We start from the raw sequence: 20,832 nt of genomic DNA, 5'->3' as shown, positions 1-20,832 counted from the left end.
GGGATTACTGTATACCATATAATGCACAATGTAATAGTAAACTAAATGTAAAAACACTCAATAACACTGAGAAAACCTTGAACAGAGAAAACTAACACTGCAAGAGTTGATGCTACAGCCTTACGAACTGCTCGCTGTAAACACTTTTTTTTAATGAGTTTTAAACACATGGAAAACAATGATCATTTGAGAAATCCGTAACTTATACAAAAACTAACCATAAACAACCAAGAAAACTGAAGGAAGTGAGGAGGAGATTATAGTTGTGAGGTAAAAGTCTGTAACGATGCGGGATCGCTGCACGCTCCCATCTCGCTTCCAGGAGCCCTTAAACCCGTCACCGTCGGTAATGTTACCGATGAGCACGACAGTGAGGCACTACAATGGAGCAATCGGATGGTGCAAAAAGTGCCAAGTGCTTTTATTAAAATCAATAAAACAACAATCAAAAATACTGTAAGGTTCAAATTAAATAAAGTGCAGTACTTACAGAATCCTTCAATAAATAAATGATCCCATAAAAACAGAAGTGAAGTGGAGGTTAAAATCCAATAAAAAAAGCCTTCATTAAATACAACGAGATTAAAACAATGCTCGAAGCAGTCTCTTTAAAAACAAGCCCGGTGCCTTCTTTAACTGCCTTTTCGCGCTCTCTGTTTCTCTCTCACGCTCTCTCTCTCGCTACACAGGGAGAGACTGAACACATGCGGAAATCATCATCGTGTACGAACTGGAAGGAAAACTGGCTTGTTCGTCACCTGAGTGTGTAGTCGTGAACAGATGCAAAAGTTTGGCAAACTTTTTGGTCGTAACCCGATTTGTACGTTTTCAGAGACGTTCGTGACCCGAGGTTCCACTGTAATCAGAAATGAAAATGTACACACTGTATTGTTAAAATTACGCATTCAGATATACAAACGCAAAAGTATACAATTTTATGAAGAACTAACTACTGTTAGCTGACTACTGTTGAAATAAACAAAAGATTTGATGCTCAAAATGCTTGTATAACTGAAATATATTTTCAAGCACCCAAAAAACCTAATTTGAGTAACCTTCCACAACAAACAGTTGAGAAATAAAAAAAAATGGGGTCCTCAGAAGACCCCAGCTTGGTAATCAACGTTGACGACTTAGGCTTGGTATGTTAAGGGCTATATGAAATAGCGAACAATATTAACAAAATAAGCAAGTCCCTCAGCAGTCTGGTATTGGGCTTCTTTGTATATGACTCTATTGGTCAAACTTGCCTCAGTGTGGTCTTAAATTTACAGTCAATGGAGCAGAATGGATGGTCTTTCTGTGCTATGGTATAAAGAGAAAACAAGGTAGTTAGTGGAGGCAGCGCCCCCTCTCGGCTTGGTGTGTTATCGCCAACCTGTGAGTGCACCAAATTTAATTCAATTAATTATTTGTTATATTTTTAATTTCTATTTCAATTTTTACAGGACTGGAGAATCCACGTAGACCAAATGCATCAGCACAAAGACGGGATTGAATCATCTCTGAAGGATACAAAGGTGTGTTGTTCTTCCCCAGAATGCATCATTATTCTTCATCTGAACACAAAGCTAAATGGATTTGTGTCCAGGCCATGAACAGATTCATATTTTATTTAAATACAGAATGAATCACAAACACACAGATGCCAGTGGAAATTAAGGGGCACTGTATTTAAAAATGAAGCTAGGAATCTCATCTTCACAGAGAGTTAACAGTGCTGTCTGTGCAATAAAGGAAAAAAATAGATAGATAGACAGAACTTTATTTGTCCCCTGGGGCTTGGTATTTTTCAAGTCAAAGTTACTTTTTCCTGAATATGGTATATATGCATTTGCCATGCAAAATTGTATTCTAAAGTTAAGCATTTTCAATAATTAAAAAAAATAAATCTTGCCCGCAGTGGCGCTTTACAATGGAGGATAATGGGGTATGGGACACCACCAGGCAATAAAAGCATAAAAACTTACAGAATACATCCAAGACAGTTGTCGAGTATTGATCCTCATCTTGTGATTACACACACATTGCAAAATAGTTTATACATGTCATGTTTGTCAATTAGTTAGTCATTATCCAACCCGCTATATCCTAACACAGGGTCACGGGGGGGTCTGCCGGAGCCAATCCCAGCCAATACAGGGCGCAAGGCAGGAACAAACTCCGGGCAGGGCGCCAGCCCACCGCAGGGCACGCACACACACACCAAGCACACACTAGGTACAATTTAGGATCGCCAATGCACCTTACCTGCATGTCTTTGGACTGTGGGAGGAAACCCACGTAGACACGGGGAGAACATGCAAACTCCACGCAGGGAGGACCCAGGAAGCGAACCCAGGTCTCCTTACTGGGAGGCAGCAGCGCTACCACTGCGCCACCATGTGCTGCCCACTTGTCATGGTTGGGGGTAAAAAGAAATATTATGAGACCAGCTGTGCACGGCACCTCAGGGTTGGTCTTCTTCCGCAATAATCTTTAACCCCACCAGGACGTGGCTTCTTCTCAGAAGACCAAATTACAGTAAACTTTTCATGCCCCTTGCTTGATTTTGTTTTGATTTTCTTCCATATTTATGTGAGAGCTCACACAAACGAATCCTTAGCGGAGAAAACTAATACTAGGAATATTCGACATAATGATTATTTGCAGATCTCTTTTGCTTTTGCAAACTCAGAAGGCATGTTCTCTTATATCGAAACTTTTGCCACTTCATCTGTAAGTTTTGAGGTTTTTATTTTCGGGTTGTTCCCCAGGTCCCATTAGCCTCCTTTGGAAACTGCCAGTGCAGGCCCTCAGTTGGTTGCTATATGTCTTAATATTACGCTGCTTGGTGACTTTCTTGATTAGACAACTCTGATACATTTTGTTATGTTTGCTGTACTGATTATTTAGCATATACAAGCACCATAGAAAAGAGTAATCTTTGTATGTAGTACGCTACCGTGGCTGTTCATTTGTCTGTCCAGGATTTTAACTCTTTCAGGGCCAATGTCGACTTTTCTCGAAATTCAGGGTTAGAAGACGGTAATTAGCTGTAAACTGCGCAAAAACTCACCGTTTAAGTTTGATTCTCTTTGCTAGGAGGAAAGATAGCTTTATTAATTGAACCTCGATTCCCTGTGCATGCAGGAGTAGCGAAGAGCAAACAACCTATACGGCATCGACACCTGGCGAGAGACCGAAGCGAACGCTCAAACCAAAATACTCAGTGCAAAACATTTTGTGTATTATCGCTGAATTGGATTCTGACTTCATGGACCCCGATTTTGATGCAAGTGATCTGGAGGTGAAGATCGAAAATGAAAGTGAGGTACTCGCATGAGCTGATCATGTAGCTGATGGGCCTACGGTAACATTTGCCTGGTAGGATCATCACTTACGACAATGATGTACAAACCAGATTGCATCTCACTGCTACTCCAACGTCGCCCACCTGCCACATGAAAACAGCCAGGCAGCCAGTCCTGTTGTCCATCGAGACGCCGAACGGGCACCAACAGCATCCACAGCATGTAGCAACAGACGTTTTATGTTGATTTATGTGTGAAATCATTGCTTTGTGTGCTTTTTCAGAAAGATTTATTTTTTGAAAAAAATATTAGCCCTCAAAGAGTTAAATCACCCGTTTGACCTATTGACCTGAAATTTGGTACACATATACTACATGACGTCTACTATCCGCTTTCGTAGTGATGATTGACCTCCAAGGTTATTCATCTTTTTTATTTTATTTTATTGTAGAATCAACTCTCGGCAGCGGCCAGCAGGGCAGCCGTGTGGTGCATGCGTACGGGCACCGTTCTCATTCCCTACCACCTTCACCGTCACTTCCTCTAACTCTTCATATCTTAAATCATTCTTGAGGCCGATTAAAGACTTAACTGCCAGCTTCAGTGAAAAATTAAAGAAAACGTACTAAGTAATTGCAACACAAACACTGACTTAATCAGTTTTAACGCAAAAAGATGCCGACTTAAGGAGAGAAGAAGCTTGGTAAATAGGGTGGAGAAAAGAAGAGCTGCTCCGGAAGCAGCAAGCACATTAACCTCTGAGCAATTGAATGATAAATGTACAGAGAAAGAATAGGAAAACTGTGAATGCTCAAGTCAAGTGTATTTGCGCCAATGCGGGTAAATAATATTAGTGCAAAATCTGTTAGATTAGATAAACTTTATTTAAGGCATACAGCAGTAGAAACATAAAAAACACAAATACAGATTCACAGGACAGGTAATACAGCCAATCAATCAATCGTTCAATCAATGATTCAATAATTGAATAAATTAATGAGTACATTGCATATGAGCATTGAATTTCCAGATAGCAGTGGGCAGAAAAGAACCCGCAGAGGCTCTTTATAGCACACTGTGGTGGAATGAGCCTGTGGCTAAAAATACTCCAAGAGAGCGCATCCTGAAAGGGATTTTTCACGATGGCATGGCATGTGATATTTCCATTATACTCTTTTTCCACAACAGCTTCCAGTGTGTCCACTGTTCATACTGTGATGGAGTAGGTTTTCCTGATTATGATGTTAAGGAATTGTGCTCCTTTTGAACGCAAGGTACAGTGGTGTGAAAAACTATTTGCCCCCTTCCTGATTTCTTATTCTTTTGCATGTTTGTCGCACAAAATGTTTCTGATCATCAAACACATTTAACCATTAGTCAAATATAACACAAGTAAACACAAAATGCAGGTTTTAAATGATGGTTTTTATTATTTAGGGAGAAAAAAAAATCCAAACCTACATGGCCCTGTGTGAAAAAGTAAGTTTGGATTTTTTTTTCTCCCTAAATAATAAAAACCATCATTTAAAAACTGCATGTTGTGTTTACTTGTGTTATATTTGACTAATGGTTAAATGTGTTTGATGATCAGAAACAATTTGTGTGACAAACATGCAAAAGAATAAGAAATCAGGAAGGGGGCAAATAGTTTTTCACACCACTGTACTAAACCCCAGGTGACCGCAGTGTATGAGCACCACAGTGGCTATTATGGACTGGTTAGAACCTTTCCAGCAGCTTGCTGCACACATCAAAAGACCTGAGCCTCCTTAGCAAGTCCAGTCTGCTCTGGCCCTTCTTGTCCAGTGCCACTATGTTGAAAGACCAGTCCAGTTTGCTGGTACTTGTAGCTCTGCACCACTTCCAAATCTTCCCCCTGAATGGTCCCAGAAACCAAGAATCAAATACTAGAAGTTAGAAGGAGAAGAAAACAACATACAACTTAAATGATTTAAATCAATGTCCATATAGTCAAGAGACAGATGTCCATATAAATGAACCTCCCTAGTGTTAGTTCATTGTGTCACTTGGGCAAAGGTGTAGATGCGTTTTGCATAAGCGTTCGATCCAAAGATTACTCGGGCTATGAAAGTGCTAACAGCATTAATTCCGAGTCTTACTCGGTCGACAGTATAGGCGTGTGTTACATAAGCATTAGGCCTGAGTGTTACTTTGGTCATGGTGTAGGTGTGTCTTTGTAATAACATACACTGAATGGTGACTGGTCTCAGAAGCTTCTTGGCATGTCCGGAAGTCCACCACCATTTCTTTTGTCTTGCTGACATCGAGACCTGCACCATACGACAAAAGCCCTTCAGAACCTTCCTGTTCCCTGACTTGCCATCGTTATTAATGCAGCCAATGATGGACAAGTTACCCGAAAAGTAATTTTAAATAAATTTTGAAGGAAAAATTTTCCAACCATCCATCAACCAACCCGCTATGTCCTAACTGCAGGGTCACGGGGGTCTGCTGGAGCCAATCCCAGCCTACACAGGGCGCAAGACAGGAAACAAACCCCGGGCAGGGCGCACACACTCGCACACTAGGGACAATTTAGAATCACCAATCCACCTAAACGGCATGTCTTTAGACTATGGGAGGAAAATGGAGTACCCAGAGTAAGCCCACGCAGACACGGGGAGAACATGCAAACTCCACGCAGGAAGGACTCGGGAAGTGAACCTGGGTCTCTTAAGGCGCTTTTCCACTGCATAGTACGGCACAGCACGGTTCAGTACAGCTCACCTTGGTTCGGCTCGGTTTGCGTTTCGACTGCAGTTTAGTACCGCTTTAGAGTGGGCGGGATTATTCACGTGTCGTTATAGTTGCGCCGCCTCTTCTGCCGTGACACCGTGGAACTTTTACAACAACACGCAGACAACGACAACACTTTAGCTCGACGACGCGCAAGGGTAAGCATCTAAAAAGCACATCACTAGCTAACTTTTATCACTGTTGCAAAGCATAAAATGAACTTAACTGCCAGTGTAACATTAAAATGCTGATTCTGTATATTACAGATCTTCCACATTTTGCAAAAAGTCGCGCAACAGACCATCTGTTTGGACATTTAACCGTGCTTCAGAGTGGTGGGATGTGATTGTTCCCGGTTTTACAAACACTCAGTGGCTGGAGAACTTTCGAATGTTTGAAGAAACATTCATCCACTTATGCAACAAACTGCGTCCAGCGATGGCGAGACGGGACACAAACTTCCGCGTGTGTGTACCTTTAAAGAAAAGAATAGCCAGTGACGCAGTAATGACGAGTTTCTCCGGCCAATCAGTGAACAGCAAAGTTTACACGTCACGTTTTGGTAACGGTTCGGCGCGCTTGGAACTTTGGCTGAGGTGGTACTAAAAAAAGGACCAGGTACCAGGTACTGTTCCCAGTGGAAAACCCCCCAAAAGTGAGCTGAACTGAACCGTGTCGTGCCGTACTATGCAGTGGAAAAGCGCCATTAACTGCGAGGCAGCAGCACTACCACTGCGCCACCTTGCCACCAGGGTACTTTCAGTTTTCATTTATTATCCATAATACAGTTTATTATTGGTGGAAACAAAATCATTTTCACTCTGCATTTTTTTGTGTTTAACAGACTTACCTTAATAAACTCCAAGATGAAATCAGCAAGACTCTGGAAAAGGTAGCAAGTCGGGAAAAGTACATTAACAACCAGGTGAAGGATCTGATCCAGGAGTACCGTGGGGCCCAGTCCTATCTCAGCGAGGTACTCGCATTTCTAAAGAACAGCCTTTTTTTTGATATATCATTTTCTTTTGTTATCTTATTTTATTTTTTTATTTTAAGAGGCATTCTGACTGGGGATGGTTTAAGGCTCCTTACCTGGTGGGGAGGCCAGATTAAAAATGACAGTGGGAGACTAATCACATGGACTATTTGTTCCCCCAATACAATAGGTGGCAGTCTTCTTGGGCTACGGTGCCTGTATGGACACCTATAGGGCAGGGTGGGAATTGCAGTACCGTTGGACAGCTCTGTGGTGGTCCATCTGTGCCACCAGAGGGAGCTGAAGGAACAGACTGTCGCCGCTTTAAAGAACGTCCACCTGACCCGGAAGTAAATTCTTCTAGTGTGCAACTACGTGGCACTGGAAGTACTGCTGGGTCTAGCATTGAAGATGCCAAGTTTCCTGGATGTCAGAGTGGGGAGTAGACTGGATAAAGCAAAAAGATTTTGTGTTTGTGGAAGGAGACCAGAATATTTTGTGTTGTACTATTGTGGGAAGGATTTGGAGTTATAATATTTTTTTATATTCTATATAAAAATTTGGACGCGAGCGTCAGCTTTGCGCCCTATGAACCAATTATTTACCGCTCTGATGCTAATCTTTCTGAACGTAAAATAGCTCATTGTAATAGCAATTGGGGAGAAGAATTCATAATTGATTGCAAAGTTATGGTATTTGCCATAATTATCGAGATATTATCAGAAATTAATCTGAGGGTTCCTCTAGAGTGCCTCTTTCTCTTGCACGATTTGGCTCAAAAATTAATCAGCACATCGTCATCTCAAAACAGGCTAAAGTTTAGCGTTTGGTATTTTTATGTCCAGTGTATGGCCACAGAGCCGAGTTACTTGCGGAGAGATCTACATGGTCTCTCCAACTGGAATAGGGGGTTTCCATGGCATTTTAGAAAGCAGGTTTTCTGTGTATAACCGGGTTATTAAAGCACATGTAAACGCACCCACAGACGACAACCAGGTGCAGAATTTTGACCTAGGACACCAGAAATTTCAAGCAGCTGTGCTAACCACTCGGACGCCATGCTGCATTAATTCAAATCCTTGATTCATTTTGTGTGTTTTCTTGTAACAGGCAAAGGATCGTTACCAGCAAGTGAGTGGTGGAGTAACAGAAAGAACCCGGGCATTAGCTGAGGTAAGGCATGCTGGGTATTTTTCTATAAGTGTACATTTCTGTTTTTTTATGTAATGATGATAATATATGGCGCTTTATGAAGGAAACAGCAGATTTTAAAATTGGAATCAGAGGATGAACAAACAGACAGTTGAAAAAATGTAAATTTATTCATTAATGTTCTAAACCCATCGACCCATTTGCTGAACCTGCTTAAAAGGGTCTATACAGGAGTCTATTCAAGTGAAAGTCACACAGCCACTCGTACACTCATAGCAGGCCAATTTAGGATAACTGGTCAACCTGCCCTGAATGTCCTACGTGCTTGTCACATGAGAAGAACTCCAAGGAGAAGAATCAATGGAAATGGTATATAATGACCTTGTTGCACCTCGATAAATGTAGGGGTTTTTTTCAGATTCTTTATAGTAAGAGATTGAGACACCCCTTTGGACCAAATTTACAGTATCTCACAAAAGTGAGTACACCCCTCACATTTTTGTAAATCATTTTATTTCTTTTCATGGTACAACACTGGTGATGTGACACTTTGATCCAATGTCAAGTAGTCCGTGTTCAGCTTGTATAACGGTGTAAATTTGCCGGCCCCTCAAAATAACTCAACACACAGCCATTAATGTCTAAACCGCTTGCCACAAAAGTGAGTTCACCCCTAAGTGACAAATGTCCAAATTGTGCCCAAAGTGTCAGTGTTTTGTGTGGCCACCATTATTGTCCAGCACTGCCTTAACTCTCTTGGGCATGGAGTTCACTAGAGCTTCACAGGTTGCCACTGGAATCCTCTTCCACTCCTCCATGACGACATCACGGAGATGGTGGATGTTAGAGACCTTGTGGTCCTCCACCTTCCCTTTGAGGATGCCCCATGGATGCTCAATAGGGTTCAGGTCTTGAGACATGCTTGGCCAGTCCAGCACCTTTACCCTCAGTGGTCGTCTTGGAGGTGTGTTTGCGGTCGTTATCATGTTCAGTTTCCGAAGGGATGGGATCCTGCTCTGCTTCAGTATGTCACAGTACATGTTGGCATTCGTGGTTCCCTTAATGAACTGTAGCTCCTCAGTGCCGACAGCACTCATGCAGCCCCAAACCATGACACTCCCACCACCATACTTGACTGTAGGCAAGACACACTTGTCTTTGTACTCCTCACCTGGTTGCTGCCACTCACGCTTGACACCATCTGAACCAAATAAGTTTATCTTGGTCTCATCAGACCACAGGACGTGGTTCCAGTAATCCATGTCCTTAGTCTACTTGTCTTCAGCAAACTGTTTGCGGGCTTTCTTGTGCATCATCTTTAGAAGAGTCTTCCTTCTGGGGCGACAGCCATGCAGACCATTTTGATGCCATGTGCGGCGGGTGTATGGTCTGAGCACTGCCAGGCTGACCCCCCCACCCCTTCAACCTCTGCAGCAATGCTGGCAGCACTCCTACATCTATTGTCAAAAGACAACCTCTGGATATGACACAGAGTACGTGGCACTCAACTTCTTTGGTCGACCATGGCGAGGCGTGTTCTGAGTGGAGCCTGTCCTGTTAAACCTGTCGCTGTATGGTCTTGGCCACCGTGCTGCTCCTTAGTTTCAGGGTGTTGACAATCTTCTTATAGCCTCGCCATCTTTATGTAGAGCAACAATTCTTTTATTCAGCTCTTTAGAAAGTTCTTTGCCATGAGGTGTCATGTTGAACTTCCAGTGACCAGTATGAGAGAGTATGAGAGCGATAACACCAAATTTAACACACGAGACCTTGTGACACTAACGAGTCACATGACACCGGGGAGGGAAAATGGCTAATTGGGCACAATCTGGACATTTTTTACTTAGGGGTGTACTCACTTTTGTTGCCAGCGGTTTAGACATTAATGGCTGTGTGTTGAGTTATTTTGAGTGGACAGCAAACTTACAATTTTATACAAGCTGTACACGCACTACTTGACATTGGATCAAAGTGTCATGTCTTCAGTGTTGTCCCATGAAAAGATAGAATAAAATATTTACAAAAATGTGAGGAGTGTATTCACTTTTGTGAGATACTGTATATTTTAATTCTGGGAGCTGGCAGTACGGTGTCGAATAGTGCACTATTGTTATGCATTTGGTCAAAGTTGTGTGTATTTGTATGTTTCATCAGCTCTTTTAATCCCCTGTAGCCCTGAATCAGCCTAGTCGCTCTTCTCTGGACCTTCTCTTGTGCTGTTATGTCCTTTTTGTAGCCTGGAGACCAAAACTGCACCCAGGACTCCAGATGTGGCCTCACCAGTGTGTTATAAAGACTTGAGCAGAACCTCCTGTGACTTGTACTCCACACGTCAAGGCGCTATATAACCAGACATTCTGTTAGCTTCTAAACACTGTCTGCCAGCTGACATTGTCGAGTCCACTATGACTCCTAAGTCCTTCTCATGGGGTGTACTTTTGATTTTCAGACCTCCCATTATGTATTCAGTCCTAACAAGACCTAAACTTAATGCAAGAGATGGACTCCGCTCTTTTAATCTTTCCTCATAACTCATCCCCTATAGCCCTGAATCAGCCTAGTCACTCTTCTCTGGACCTTCTCTAGTGCTGTGATGTCCTTTTTATAGCCTGGAGGCCAAATCTGCACTCAGGACTCCAGATGAGGCCTCACCAGTGTGTTATAAAGCTTGAGCAGAACCTCCTGTGACTTGTGCTCCACACATCAAGGTGCTATATAACCTGACATTCTGTGAGCCTTCTTAATGGCTACAGAACAATTTAGAATTCCCAGGTTTATCTAACCCCAACATTTTTAACGATGTGGCAGGAAAATAACAGATAGGTACAAGAAGAACATGCCAACACCACATGGGAAAACGGCTAAGCACAGGGTCTTGTGAAATCCACTCCATGGAGAATCGAGGCTGCTTTGAGAGCAAAAGGGGAGGCACTGTCAGGTATTGGTATTCTGTTAGTGAACCATAAGATTTTAACATTTTTTCTTAGTCATCAAATAGTACAGTGGTATATAATTACATGTATATGATGCTTTTCTAACTAAGTCTCAGAGTGCTTTACATGGACAGGTGAGAGCCACCACCATCCTGTAGCATCTACCTGGAAAATGCAACGGCAGCCATTCCTGCAGCAGTCCAGTCAGCACACATTAGCTATGTGGCGGCGAGAGAGATTGTTAGCCAGTTAGAGGCAGGGGATGATTAGAGGTTAGAACAGACGGTGGGCAATTTAGCCAGGACACCCTTTTCTTTATGAAGGATGCCCAGGGAGTCCAGACTTCAGTTTTATGTCTCATCTGAACTATGGCATCAGTTTTTACAGCGCAGTCTTCCCCATCACTGCACTGGGACATTGGCATCAACCCACAGGCCACAGGGTACGCACCCACTGCTGTCATTACTACAAACAACACAGCGTAAATAAATAACAGATTAAAAAAAAAATGCGTGGAGTGATCCTTTAATTTGTGCCTTAAAAGCCCTAAATGAATGACGAGTCAAGTTCTTATAAAGCGTATTGAGATGCTGGGAAATAACAAATTATAGGAGTTAATTCATTGGACAGTCCAAACGCAATACAAAATGGTGATGCTTTCAGTATTTTTATATATGAAATATGCTGTAGAGTCAGAAGAACAGAGAGACAGTCCAGCTGCGGGTCATTTAATTGAATTTCTTTATTTTTTTTTTTTTAATTATTCATGTCTTTCATTGTCAGATTTCAGAAGATCTTGAAAAAATTAAACAGGAAATGGAAGAAAAGGGAAGCAGCATGTCTGATGGAGGTAAGCCAGCCTGACTCTTCCGTCCCTTCAGCACATAAGCCACTTATCCAGCATGTCTGGTGCGTATCATGGGCGCTCTCTGCCAGGGGTTCTCAAAATCCAATTTTGAATGGCTGCAGGTTTTCATTCCAGCCACTTTATTACTTAGCAGCCAACTACTGCTCCTTATGGAAAATCATTTCCGACCTCTAGACCTCACACCTGGGTTTGGGGCCAATAGGGGGAGCTGTAGGCGTATGTCCTGATGGCTTCTACTGTGTCCTCCATAATGATAATATGGTTCGGTGTGGGTTTGGGGCAGTGGTTAGCATACTGCTTTGAAACGGCTTGCCCTGATTTAAATGCACAAACCAAAGTTGTTATATAGTGCCTTACAACTGTCAGCTCTGCCCCACGGAAAAGTGAAATTGTAGAAGTACAGCATATTACATGTGCATTAAAGTTAATCTTGCAATCAGAGCTCAATGAGGATATATGACTTGTGTGGGGCTACTCAGGGGCTTAATGGTGGGGGACTGATCCAGCAAATCTTAAATTCTATGTCGCACCATTCAGTAGCAAGTTGCTGTGGTCCAGTGCCGCTAAGATTCACACCGTCAATAAGACTGTGATTTATTTATTTTTTCCGGTGAGGATTCCAGGAACGCACCCAGCCTTGGCCTGACCCGCACACACTCACAGGCAGAAACACAAAACCAACGAATGAATAAATAATATATTAGATGGGGAAAACCCAATACAATGAGACAAACCTCCCCTTTCTCCTGCGTCGATACAATTTTAACATAACAATGCTGGGAAATGGAGTTCTTCCCATGGTAGCACTGCTACATTCCCCACCCTCTGGCTGTTGCGTACGGTTGAACAAAATCTGTAGCAGCTAAGATTCACTCCACCTTTGATGGTGATTTATTTATTTTTTCAGTGGGAATCCCAGGAACGCACCCAGCCTTGGCCCAACTCGCACACACTCCCTCACTGAGACAACAAAAAAAAAAAGCAACTGGTAATAAAACAGAAATACAAACCGGACACTATACAAATCGTAAATAAAAACTGAATGCAATGATGTGGAGGTGCCAACTTCTAATATTTTATTCAGAATAGAACATAAATCACGGAACAAAAGTTGAAACTGAGAAAATGTATCATTTTAAGGGAAAAATATGTTGATTCAGAATTTCATGGTGTCAACAAATCCCAAAAAAGTTGGGACAAGGCCATTTTCCACACTGTGTGGCATCTCCCCTTCTTCTTACAACACTCAACAGACGTCTGGGGACCGAGGAGACCAGTTTCTCAAGTTTAGAAATAGGAGTGCTCTCCCATTCTTGTCTAATACAGGCCTCTAACTGTTCAATCGTCTTGGGCCTTCTTTGTCGCACCTTCCTCTTTATGATGCGCCAAATGTTCTCTATAGGTGAAAGATCTGGACTGCAGACTGGCCATTTCAGTACCGGATCCTTCTCCTACGCAGCCATGATGTTGTGATTGATGCAGAATGTGGTCTGGCATTATCTTGTTGAAAAATGCAGGGTCTTCCCTGAAAGAGATGACGTCTGGATGGGAGCATATGTTGTTCTAGAACCTGAATATATTTTTCTGCATTGATGGTGCCTTTCCAGACATGCAAGCTGCCCATGCCACACGCACTCATGCAACCCCATACCATCAGAGATGCAGGCTTCTGAACTGAGCGTTGATAACAACTTGGGTTGTCCTTGTCCTCTTTGGTCCGGATGACATGGCGTCCCAGATTTCCAAAAGAACTTTGAATCGTGACTCGTCTGACCACAGAACAGTCTTCCATTTTGCCACACTCCATTTTAAATGATCCCTGGCCCAGTGACAACGCCTGAGCTTGTGGATCTTGCTTAGAAATGGCTTCTTCTTTGCACTGTAGAGTTTCAGCTGGCAACGGCGGATGGCACGGTGGATTGTGTTCACTGACAATGGTTTCTGGAAGTATTCCTGAGCCCATTCTGTGTTTTCCTTTACAGTAGCATTCCTGTTTGTGGTGCAGTGTCGTTTAAGGGCCCGGAGATCACGGGCATCCAGTATGGTTTTACGGCCTTGACCCTTACGCACAGAGATTGTTCCAGATTCTCTGAATCTTCGGATGATGTTATGCACAGTTGATGATGATAGATGCAAAGTCTTTGCAATTTTTCGCTGGGTAACACCTTTCTGATATTGCTCCACTATCTTTCTGTGCAACATTGTGGGAATTGGTGATCCTCTACCCATCTTGGCTTCTGAGAGACACTGCCACTCTGAGAAGCTCTTTTTATACCCAATCATGTTGCCAATTGACCTAATTAGTGTTTATTGGTCTTCCAGCTCTTCGTTATGCTCAAATTTACTTTTTACAGCCTCTTATTGCTACTTGTCCCAACTTTTTGGGATTTGTTGACACCGTGAAATTTTGAATCAACATATTTTTCCTTTAAAATGATACATTTACTCGGATTAAACGTTTGATCTGTCATCTACGTTCTATTACAAATAAAATATTGACATTTGCCATCTCCACATCATTGCATTCAGTTTTTATTCACAATTTGTTTAGTGTCCCAACTTTTTTGGAATCTGGTTTGTAGAAGACTGTATTAAACGATAATAAACAAAATATAACTATACAAACTACAACGATCCCACCCCAGTTCCCTTTACGGTGAAATGCAATAAAAACTAATTCAGCAATAACAAACCACTAACAAAAACCACACACAGTGAAGTCCATGAAAACAGCAACTGATGAAATGAAATGATGAAGGTAGATAGTCCAGAGATCAGCTCGCTGTATATAAATGTAAAGATCAGTCCTCCCAGTATTTCCTGAATTTCACGAATGGTGGAGACCGGTGCGCTCCTTTTCTTTGAAGGTCGACACAGAATCCAAATCGGTCCTCACGCAGCAGGCAGACACCAGACAGTCCATAGACACACGTAGGAGATGATCCGGGACAAAACAAGAATCCACAGGTAGTAAAATGGGAAGGCAAACAGACAGGCAACTCCAGACACGAAACAACAAAAGACTTCACTTTTTTTTCCTGTAGAACTGGCCTCCTTTTAAATCTCACGCCGGCCTCCTTGTCCCCAGCAGCCCCTGCACCCTCAGCAGATCACCAATCAGAGCCACTGCAGGGACTGCTGGGAGTTGAAGTTTCATTCCCCAGTAGCACCGCTACAAAGTTACCTGTAACACGGTGTTTAACCTAAGGGACTAATTAATTGTATGGTGCCCTCCATAATGTTTGAGACAAAGACCCATTTGTCCTTAATTTACCCGTCTGCTCCACAATATAAAAGTAATAATCTAACTATTCAGACGTCATTAAAGCGCACCTGGCAGACTTTCATTTAAGGGGATGTGCTTGCATTTTGGACACGTAACACTTTTGAACATTTCGTCCCCTCATTTCAGGGCATCATAGTGTTTGGGGCAATTTTCTTCCCAGGTGTTTGTGATTCCTTAGGTGGGTTTCATGGCTTGATAAAAGACCTCGGCTTACTTCAACTCTTTAGTCTGTAGTTGCTATTGTTCGACACGAGGACAAGAGATGTGCCAATGAAAAGTCAAAGAAGCCATCATGAGGCTGAAACACAAGAAAAAAAAACATTGGAGACTTCAGTAAAACCTTAGGATGACTGAAATCATCTGTTTGGAATATCGGGAAGTAGAAAGAAGACACTCATGGGCTCAGTAATCGCAAAGGGACTGGTGGGCCAAGGAAGACCTCCAGTGCTGATGACGGAACAATCCTTACTATGGTCAAGAAAAAGCCCCCCCACACCTGTCTGACAGACCAGAAACGGACTTCAGAGGGCTGATGTGGACGTGTCAGAGACGACTATCAGCAGAAGACTTAATGAACAGAAACACTGAGGAGGACACTACAAGATGAAGACCACCAAAACAGAATGGCCAGATTACAGTTTGTGAAAAAAGGACTTCAAAGAGCCTGCAGAATTCTGGGAAAAGGTCTTGTGGACAAACGAGACAAAGATGAACCTCATCAGAGTGATGGCGAGAGCAAAGTGTGGAATGAAAGTATAAAAATTCGAAAATCTCCAAAAAGATCGCAGTGGCGCAAACAAATGGAAATTATTACTCTGTGAGATAATGGAACAGCGAAAAGAGATCAAATATACTTTTCAGAATAAAACTTTAAATCGGAGACTTGTAGATCATCTAATTGGTGTTGCCAACAGGGAAAAGTAGTGTTTCTTCCTAATGAAGAGGTGTATCCACGAGAATTAAAAGATTTGTTGTGCGGTGAAAATAAAATTCACATACGCGAGCGGCAAAGACACAAAGTGTCTGGCACATCACGCCCACCCGGGGGTTGGCAAGCAAGGGGCAGAGCCCCCTAGTGTGTGTGTGTTTGTGTGTGTGTGTGGATACAGTTAGGTCCATAAATATTTGGACAGAGACAACTTTTTTCTCATTTTTGTTCAGTACATTAATTACCACAATGAATTTTAAATGAAACAACTCCGATGCAGTTGAAGTGCAGAATATCAGCTTTAATTCAGTGGAGTGAACAAAAAGATGTGAGGTAACTAAAGTATTTTAACAACACAATCCCTTCATTTCAGGGGCTCAAAAGTAATTGGACAATTGACTCAAAGGCTATTTCATGGCAGGTGTGTTCAAGTCCGTCGTTATGTCTTATCAATTAAGCAGATAAAAGGCCTGGAGTTGATCTGAGGTGTGGTGCTTCATGTGGAAGATTTTGCTGTGAACAGACAACATGCGGTCAAAGGAGCTCTCCATGCAGGTGAAGAAGCCATCCTTAAGCTGCGAAAACAGAAAAAACTCATCCGAGAAATTGCTACAATATTACGAGTGGCAAAATCTCCAGTTTGGTACATCCTGAGAAAGAAAGCAAGAACTGGTGAACTCAGCAACACACAAAGACCTGGACGTCCACGGAAGACAACAGTGGTGGATGATCGCAGAATCATTTCCATGGTGAAGAGAAACCCCTTCACAACAGCCCACCAAGTGAACAACACTCTCCAGGGCTTGGTCGGCGTATCGATATCCAAGTCTACCATAAAGAGAAGACTGCATGAAAGTAAATCAGAGGGTGCACTGCAAGGTGCAAGCCACTCATAAGCCTCAAGAATAGAAAGGCTGGATTGGACTTTGCTAAAGAACATCTAAAAAAGCCAGCACAGTTCTGGAAAACATTCTTTGGACAGATGAAACCAAGATCAACCTCTACCAGAATGATGGCAAGAAAAAAGTATGGAGAAGGCGTGGAACAGCTCATTATCCAAAGCATAGCACATCATCTGTAAAACACGGTGGAGTCAGGCAGTGTGATGGCTGCCAGTGGCACTGGGACACTAGTGTTTATTGATGATGTGACACAGGACAGAAGCAGCCGAATGAATTCTGAGGTGTTCAGAGACATACTGTCTGCTCAAATCCAGCTAAATACAGTCAAATTGATTGGGCGGCGTTTCATGATACAGATGGACAATGACCCAAAACATACAGCCAAAGCAACCCAGGAGTTTATTAAAGCAAAGAAGTGGAAAATTCTTGAATGGCCAAGTCAGTCACCTGATCTTCACCCAACTGAGCAGGCATTTCACTTGTTGAAGACTAAACTTCGGACAGAAAGGCCCAAAAACAAACAGCAACTGAAAGTAAAGGCCTGGCAGAGCATTAAAAAGGAGGAAACCCAGCATCTGGTGATGTCCAGGAGTTCAAGACTTCAGGCTGGCATTGCCAGCAAAGGGTTTTCAACCAAGTATTAGAAATGAACATTTTATTTCCAGTTATTTAATTTGTCCAATTACTTTTGAGCCCCTGAAATGAAGGGATTGTGTTAAAAAATACTTTAGTTGCCTCACATTTTTATGCAATCGTTTTGTTCACCCACTGAATTAAAGCTGAAAGTCTGCACTTCAATGTCATCTGAGTTGTTGCATTTAAAATTCATTGTGGTGATTAATGTACAGAACCAAAACTAGAAAAAAGTTGTCTCTGTCTAAATATTTATGGACCTAACTATATATGAGTGTGTGTATATATAATATATATATGAGAGATATTTGTAAAAATTTCTGAAATTCTTTTGCTTTGTCATTCGGGGGTACTGAGTGTGGTTTGATGAGGGGAGAAAAAAAGTGCGTTAAACTGTTTTACCATAAGGGTGCAACACAGCAAAATGTGACAGAAGTGAAGGGTTCTGTATACTTCCTGAGGGCACCGTATGTGTGTATTGACGGGCATTAATTCTGCACTCCTTTTCTAAATTTGTTATTCACAGCTCCATTGGTGAGGATCAAGCAGAGTTTAACAAAGCTGAAACAAGAAATCGTTCAGATGGACATTCGGATTGGAGTAGTGGAGCACACTCTTCTTCAAGCCAATCTGAAGGAAAGGTCCGACATGACCAGAGACATGCATGCCACCTTTATGTTGGATTCGACTTATTAACAGAAAAAACTTTCCTTAGTTTACTGTGCTTGGGAAAAGAGGTACACCTTCACAAAAGACCCCTCATATCATGGTCATGCAAGGTATTTCTGCAGTGGACATATAGACTGAATGGTTGTTCCTGTTTATGTGAATTTTTACTCCCATCATGTAAATATTACCTGGATAAATTATTCATTTTTACCATAAAGATAAATCATTGTGATAAAACAATCAAGTGCGACCCTGAGCGAAACAACAAATCAGAAGTGCCCCCCTTTGTGACGGACTGGCATCCTGTCCAGTGTTTGGGTCCTGCCTTGCAATGAATGCTGCTGGGTAGGTTGTGAGCCCCTGCAGCCCCCAAATGGATCAAGTGATTTTCAGAACAATTGAAAAAATCAGTGATTGGAGTTAATCGGCGATTCTTCTGCTGTCCTGAGTATCCAATGTCACCTGTGTGTTCAAATCAAATCACTGAAAACCTCCAAGGTGACGACTGCTTTTCCTCCATAATATCAAATATGAGCCTGTAATGTCCTAATTCAAAGTGTTTTATGTAAATGTATACAACTACAATAAACATGATGCTCTTTCATTTCGTAGTTTAGCGTAATGGTGTTCCCTCCACCGGAGATGCTTCAGGATGGGAAGACCGACGTTTGGAGGGAAGCTGATTCTTCTTACTGATGGCGCCAGAGAGTGGCAACACAATGCCACGTTGATCATCACAGGCAATTAAGAAGTTCATTGTGCTCTATGCATGTGACAGCCCCAAACCATCCTTACTACAGCAATGGCACCACTTCAGCTGATAATGGCCAGGGATGAGTCCACAACCTGATGTGGTAGAAGTGACCATTGAGCAAAGACAGCCCAGAGGAAGTTTAAATCGTATACCGCAAACTATACTGCTCAAAAGAATTAAAGGAACACTTTTTAATCAGAGTATAGCATGAAGTCAATGAAACTTATGGGATGTTAATCTGGTCAGTTAAGTAGCACAGGGGGTTGTTAATCAGTTTCAGCTGCTGTGGTGTTAATGAAATTAACAACAGATGCACTAGAGGGGCAACAATGAGATGACCCCCAAAACAGGAATGGTTTAACAGGTGGAGGCCACTGACATTTTTCCCTCCTCATCTTTTCTGACTGTTTCTTCACTAGTTTTGCATTTGGCTACAGTCAGTGTCACTACTGGTAGCATGAGGCGATACCTGGACCCTACAGAGGTTGCACAGGTAGTCCAACTTCTCCAGGATGGCACATCAATACGTGTCATTGCCAGAAGGTTTGCTGTGTCTCCCTGCACAGTCTCAAGGGCATGAAGGAGATTCTAGGAGACAAGCAGTTACTCTAGGAGAGCTGGAGAGGGCCATAGAAGGTCCATAACCCATCAGCAGGACCAGTATCTGCTCCTTTGGGCAAGGAGGAACAGGATGAGCACTGCCAGAGCCCTACAAAATGACCTCCAGCAGGCCACTGGTGTGAATGTCTCTGACCAAACAACCAGAAAGACTTCATGAGGGTGACCCAAGGGCCCCATGTCCTCTAATGGGCCCTGAGCTCACTGCCCAGCAGCATGCAGCTCGATTGGCATTCGCCATAGAATACCAGAATTGGCAGATGCACCACTGGTGCCCTGTGCTTTTTACAGATGAGAGCAGGTTCACCCTGAGCACGTGACAGAAGTGAAAGGGTCTGGAGAAGCCATGGAGAACATTATGCTGCCTGTAACATCATTCAGCATGAGCAGTTTGGTGGTGGGTTAATGATTGTCTGGGGAGGCATATCCATGGAGCGACTCACAGACCGCTACAGGCTTGACAAAGGCACCTTGGCTGCCATTAGGTATCAGGATGAAATCCTTGGACCCATTGTCAGACCCTATGCTGGTACAGTGGCTCCTGGTGCACGACAATTCCTGGCCTCATGTGGTGAGAGTATGCAGGCAGTTCCTGGAGGATGAAGGAATTGATACCATTGACTGGCCACCACACTTTCCTGACCTAAATCCAATAGAACACCTCTGGGACATTATGTTTTGGTCCATCCAATGCCACCAGGTTGCACCTCAGACTGTCCAGGAGCTCAGTGATGCCCTGGTCCAGATCTGGGAGGAGATCCATCTGTCATCTCATTAGAAGCATGCACCGATGTTGTCAGGCATGTATACAAGAACACAGGGGCCATACAAAGTGCTGCGTACAATTTGGAGTTGCTGCAATTAAATTTTAGCAAAATGGACTAGCCTGCCACATCATTTTCTCACTCTGATTTTTGGGGCGTCTTTGAATTCAGGGCTCTGTAGGTTGATCATTTTCATTTCCATCAAACGATGTGGCATCCTTTCGTTCCTAACACATTACCCAGTCTATATCAGTATAGATATCCAGGAGGATTTCTTTTTCCCATTGAGATCTGATGTG

The 20,832-nt window shown here is 42.7% G+C and overlaps 1 protein-coding gene across 1 annotated transcript in view; it reads left to right on the top strand.

Annotated features, from left to right (window-relative positions):
• Positions 1-19,005, top strand: part of ift57 (intraflagellar transport 57 homolog (Chlamydomonas)) — a 60,602-nt gene extending 41,597 nt beyond the window's left edge. Inside the window, exons 7-11 of the mRNA XM_039753988.1 lie at positions 1,449-1,520; positions 6,895-7,026; positions 8,137-8,199; positions 11,895-11,961; positions 18,255-19,005. Of these exons, the coding sequence (XP_039609922.1) occupies positions 1,449-1,520; positions 6,895-7,026; positions 8,137-8,199; positions 11,895-11,961; positions 18,255-18,424 (504 nt within the window). The 3' untranslated portion in view covers positions 18,425-19,005. The remainder of the gene's footprint in view (positions 1-1,448; positions 1,521-6,894; positions 7,027-8,136; positions 8,200-11,894; positions 11,962-18,254) is intronic.
• Positions 19,006-20,832: the final 1,827 nt, after the last annotated feature.

This window comes from Polypterus senegalus, chromosome 5 (genome assembly GCF_016835505.1).
Source record: "Polypterus senegalus isolate Bchr_013 chromosome 5, ASM1683550v1, whole genome shotgun sequence".
NCBI lineage: Eukaryota > Metazoa > Chordata > Cladistia > Polypteriformes > Polypteridae > Polypterus > Polypterus senegalus.
The sequence above is the reverse complement of the archived record's forward strand: the minus strand, read 5'-3'. Positions and strand labels throughout refer to the sequence as shown.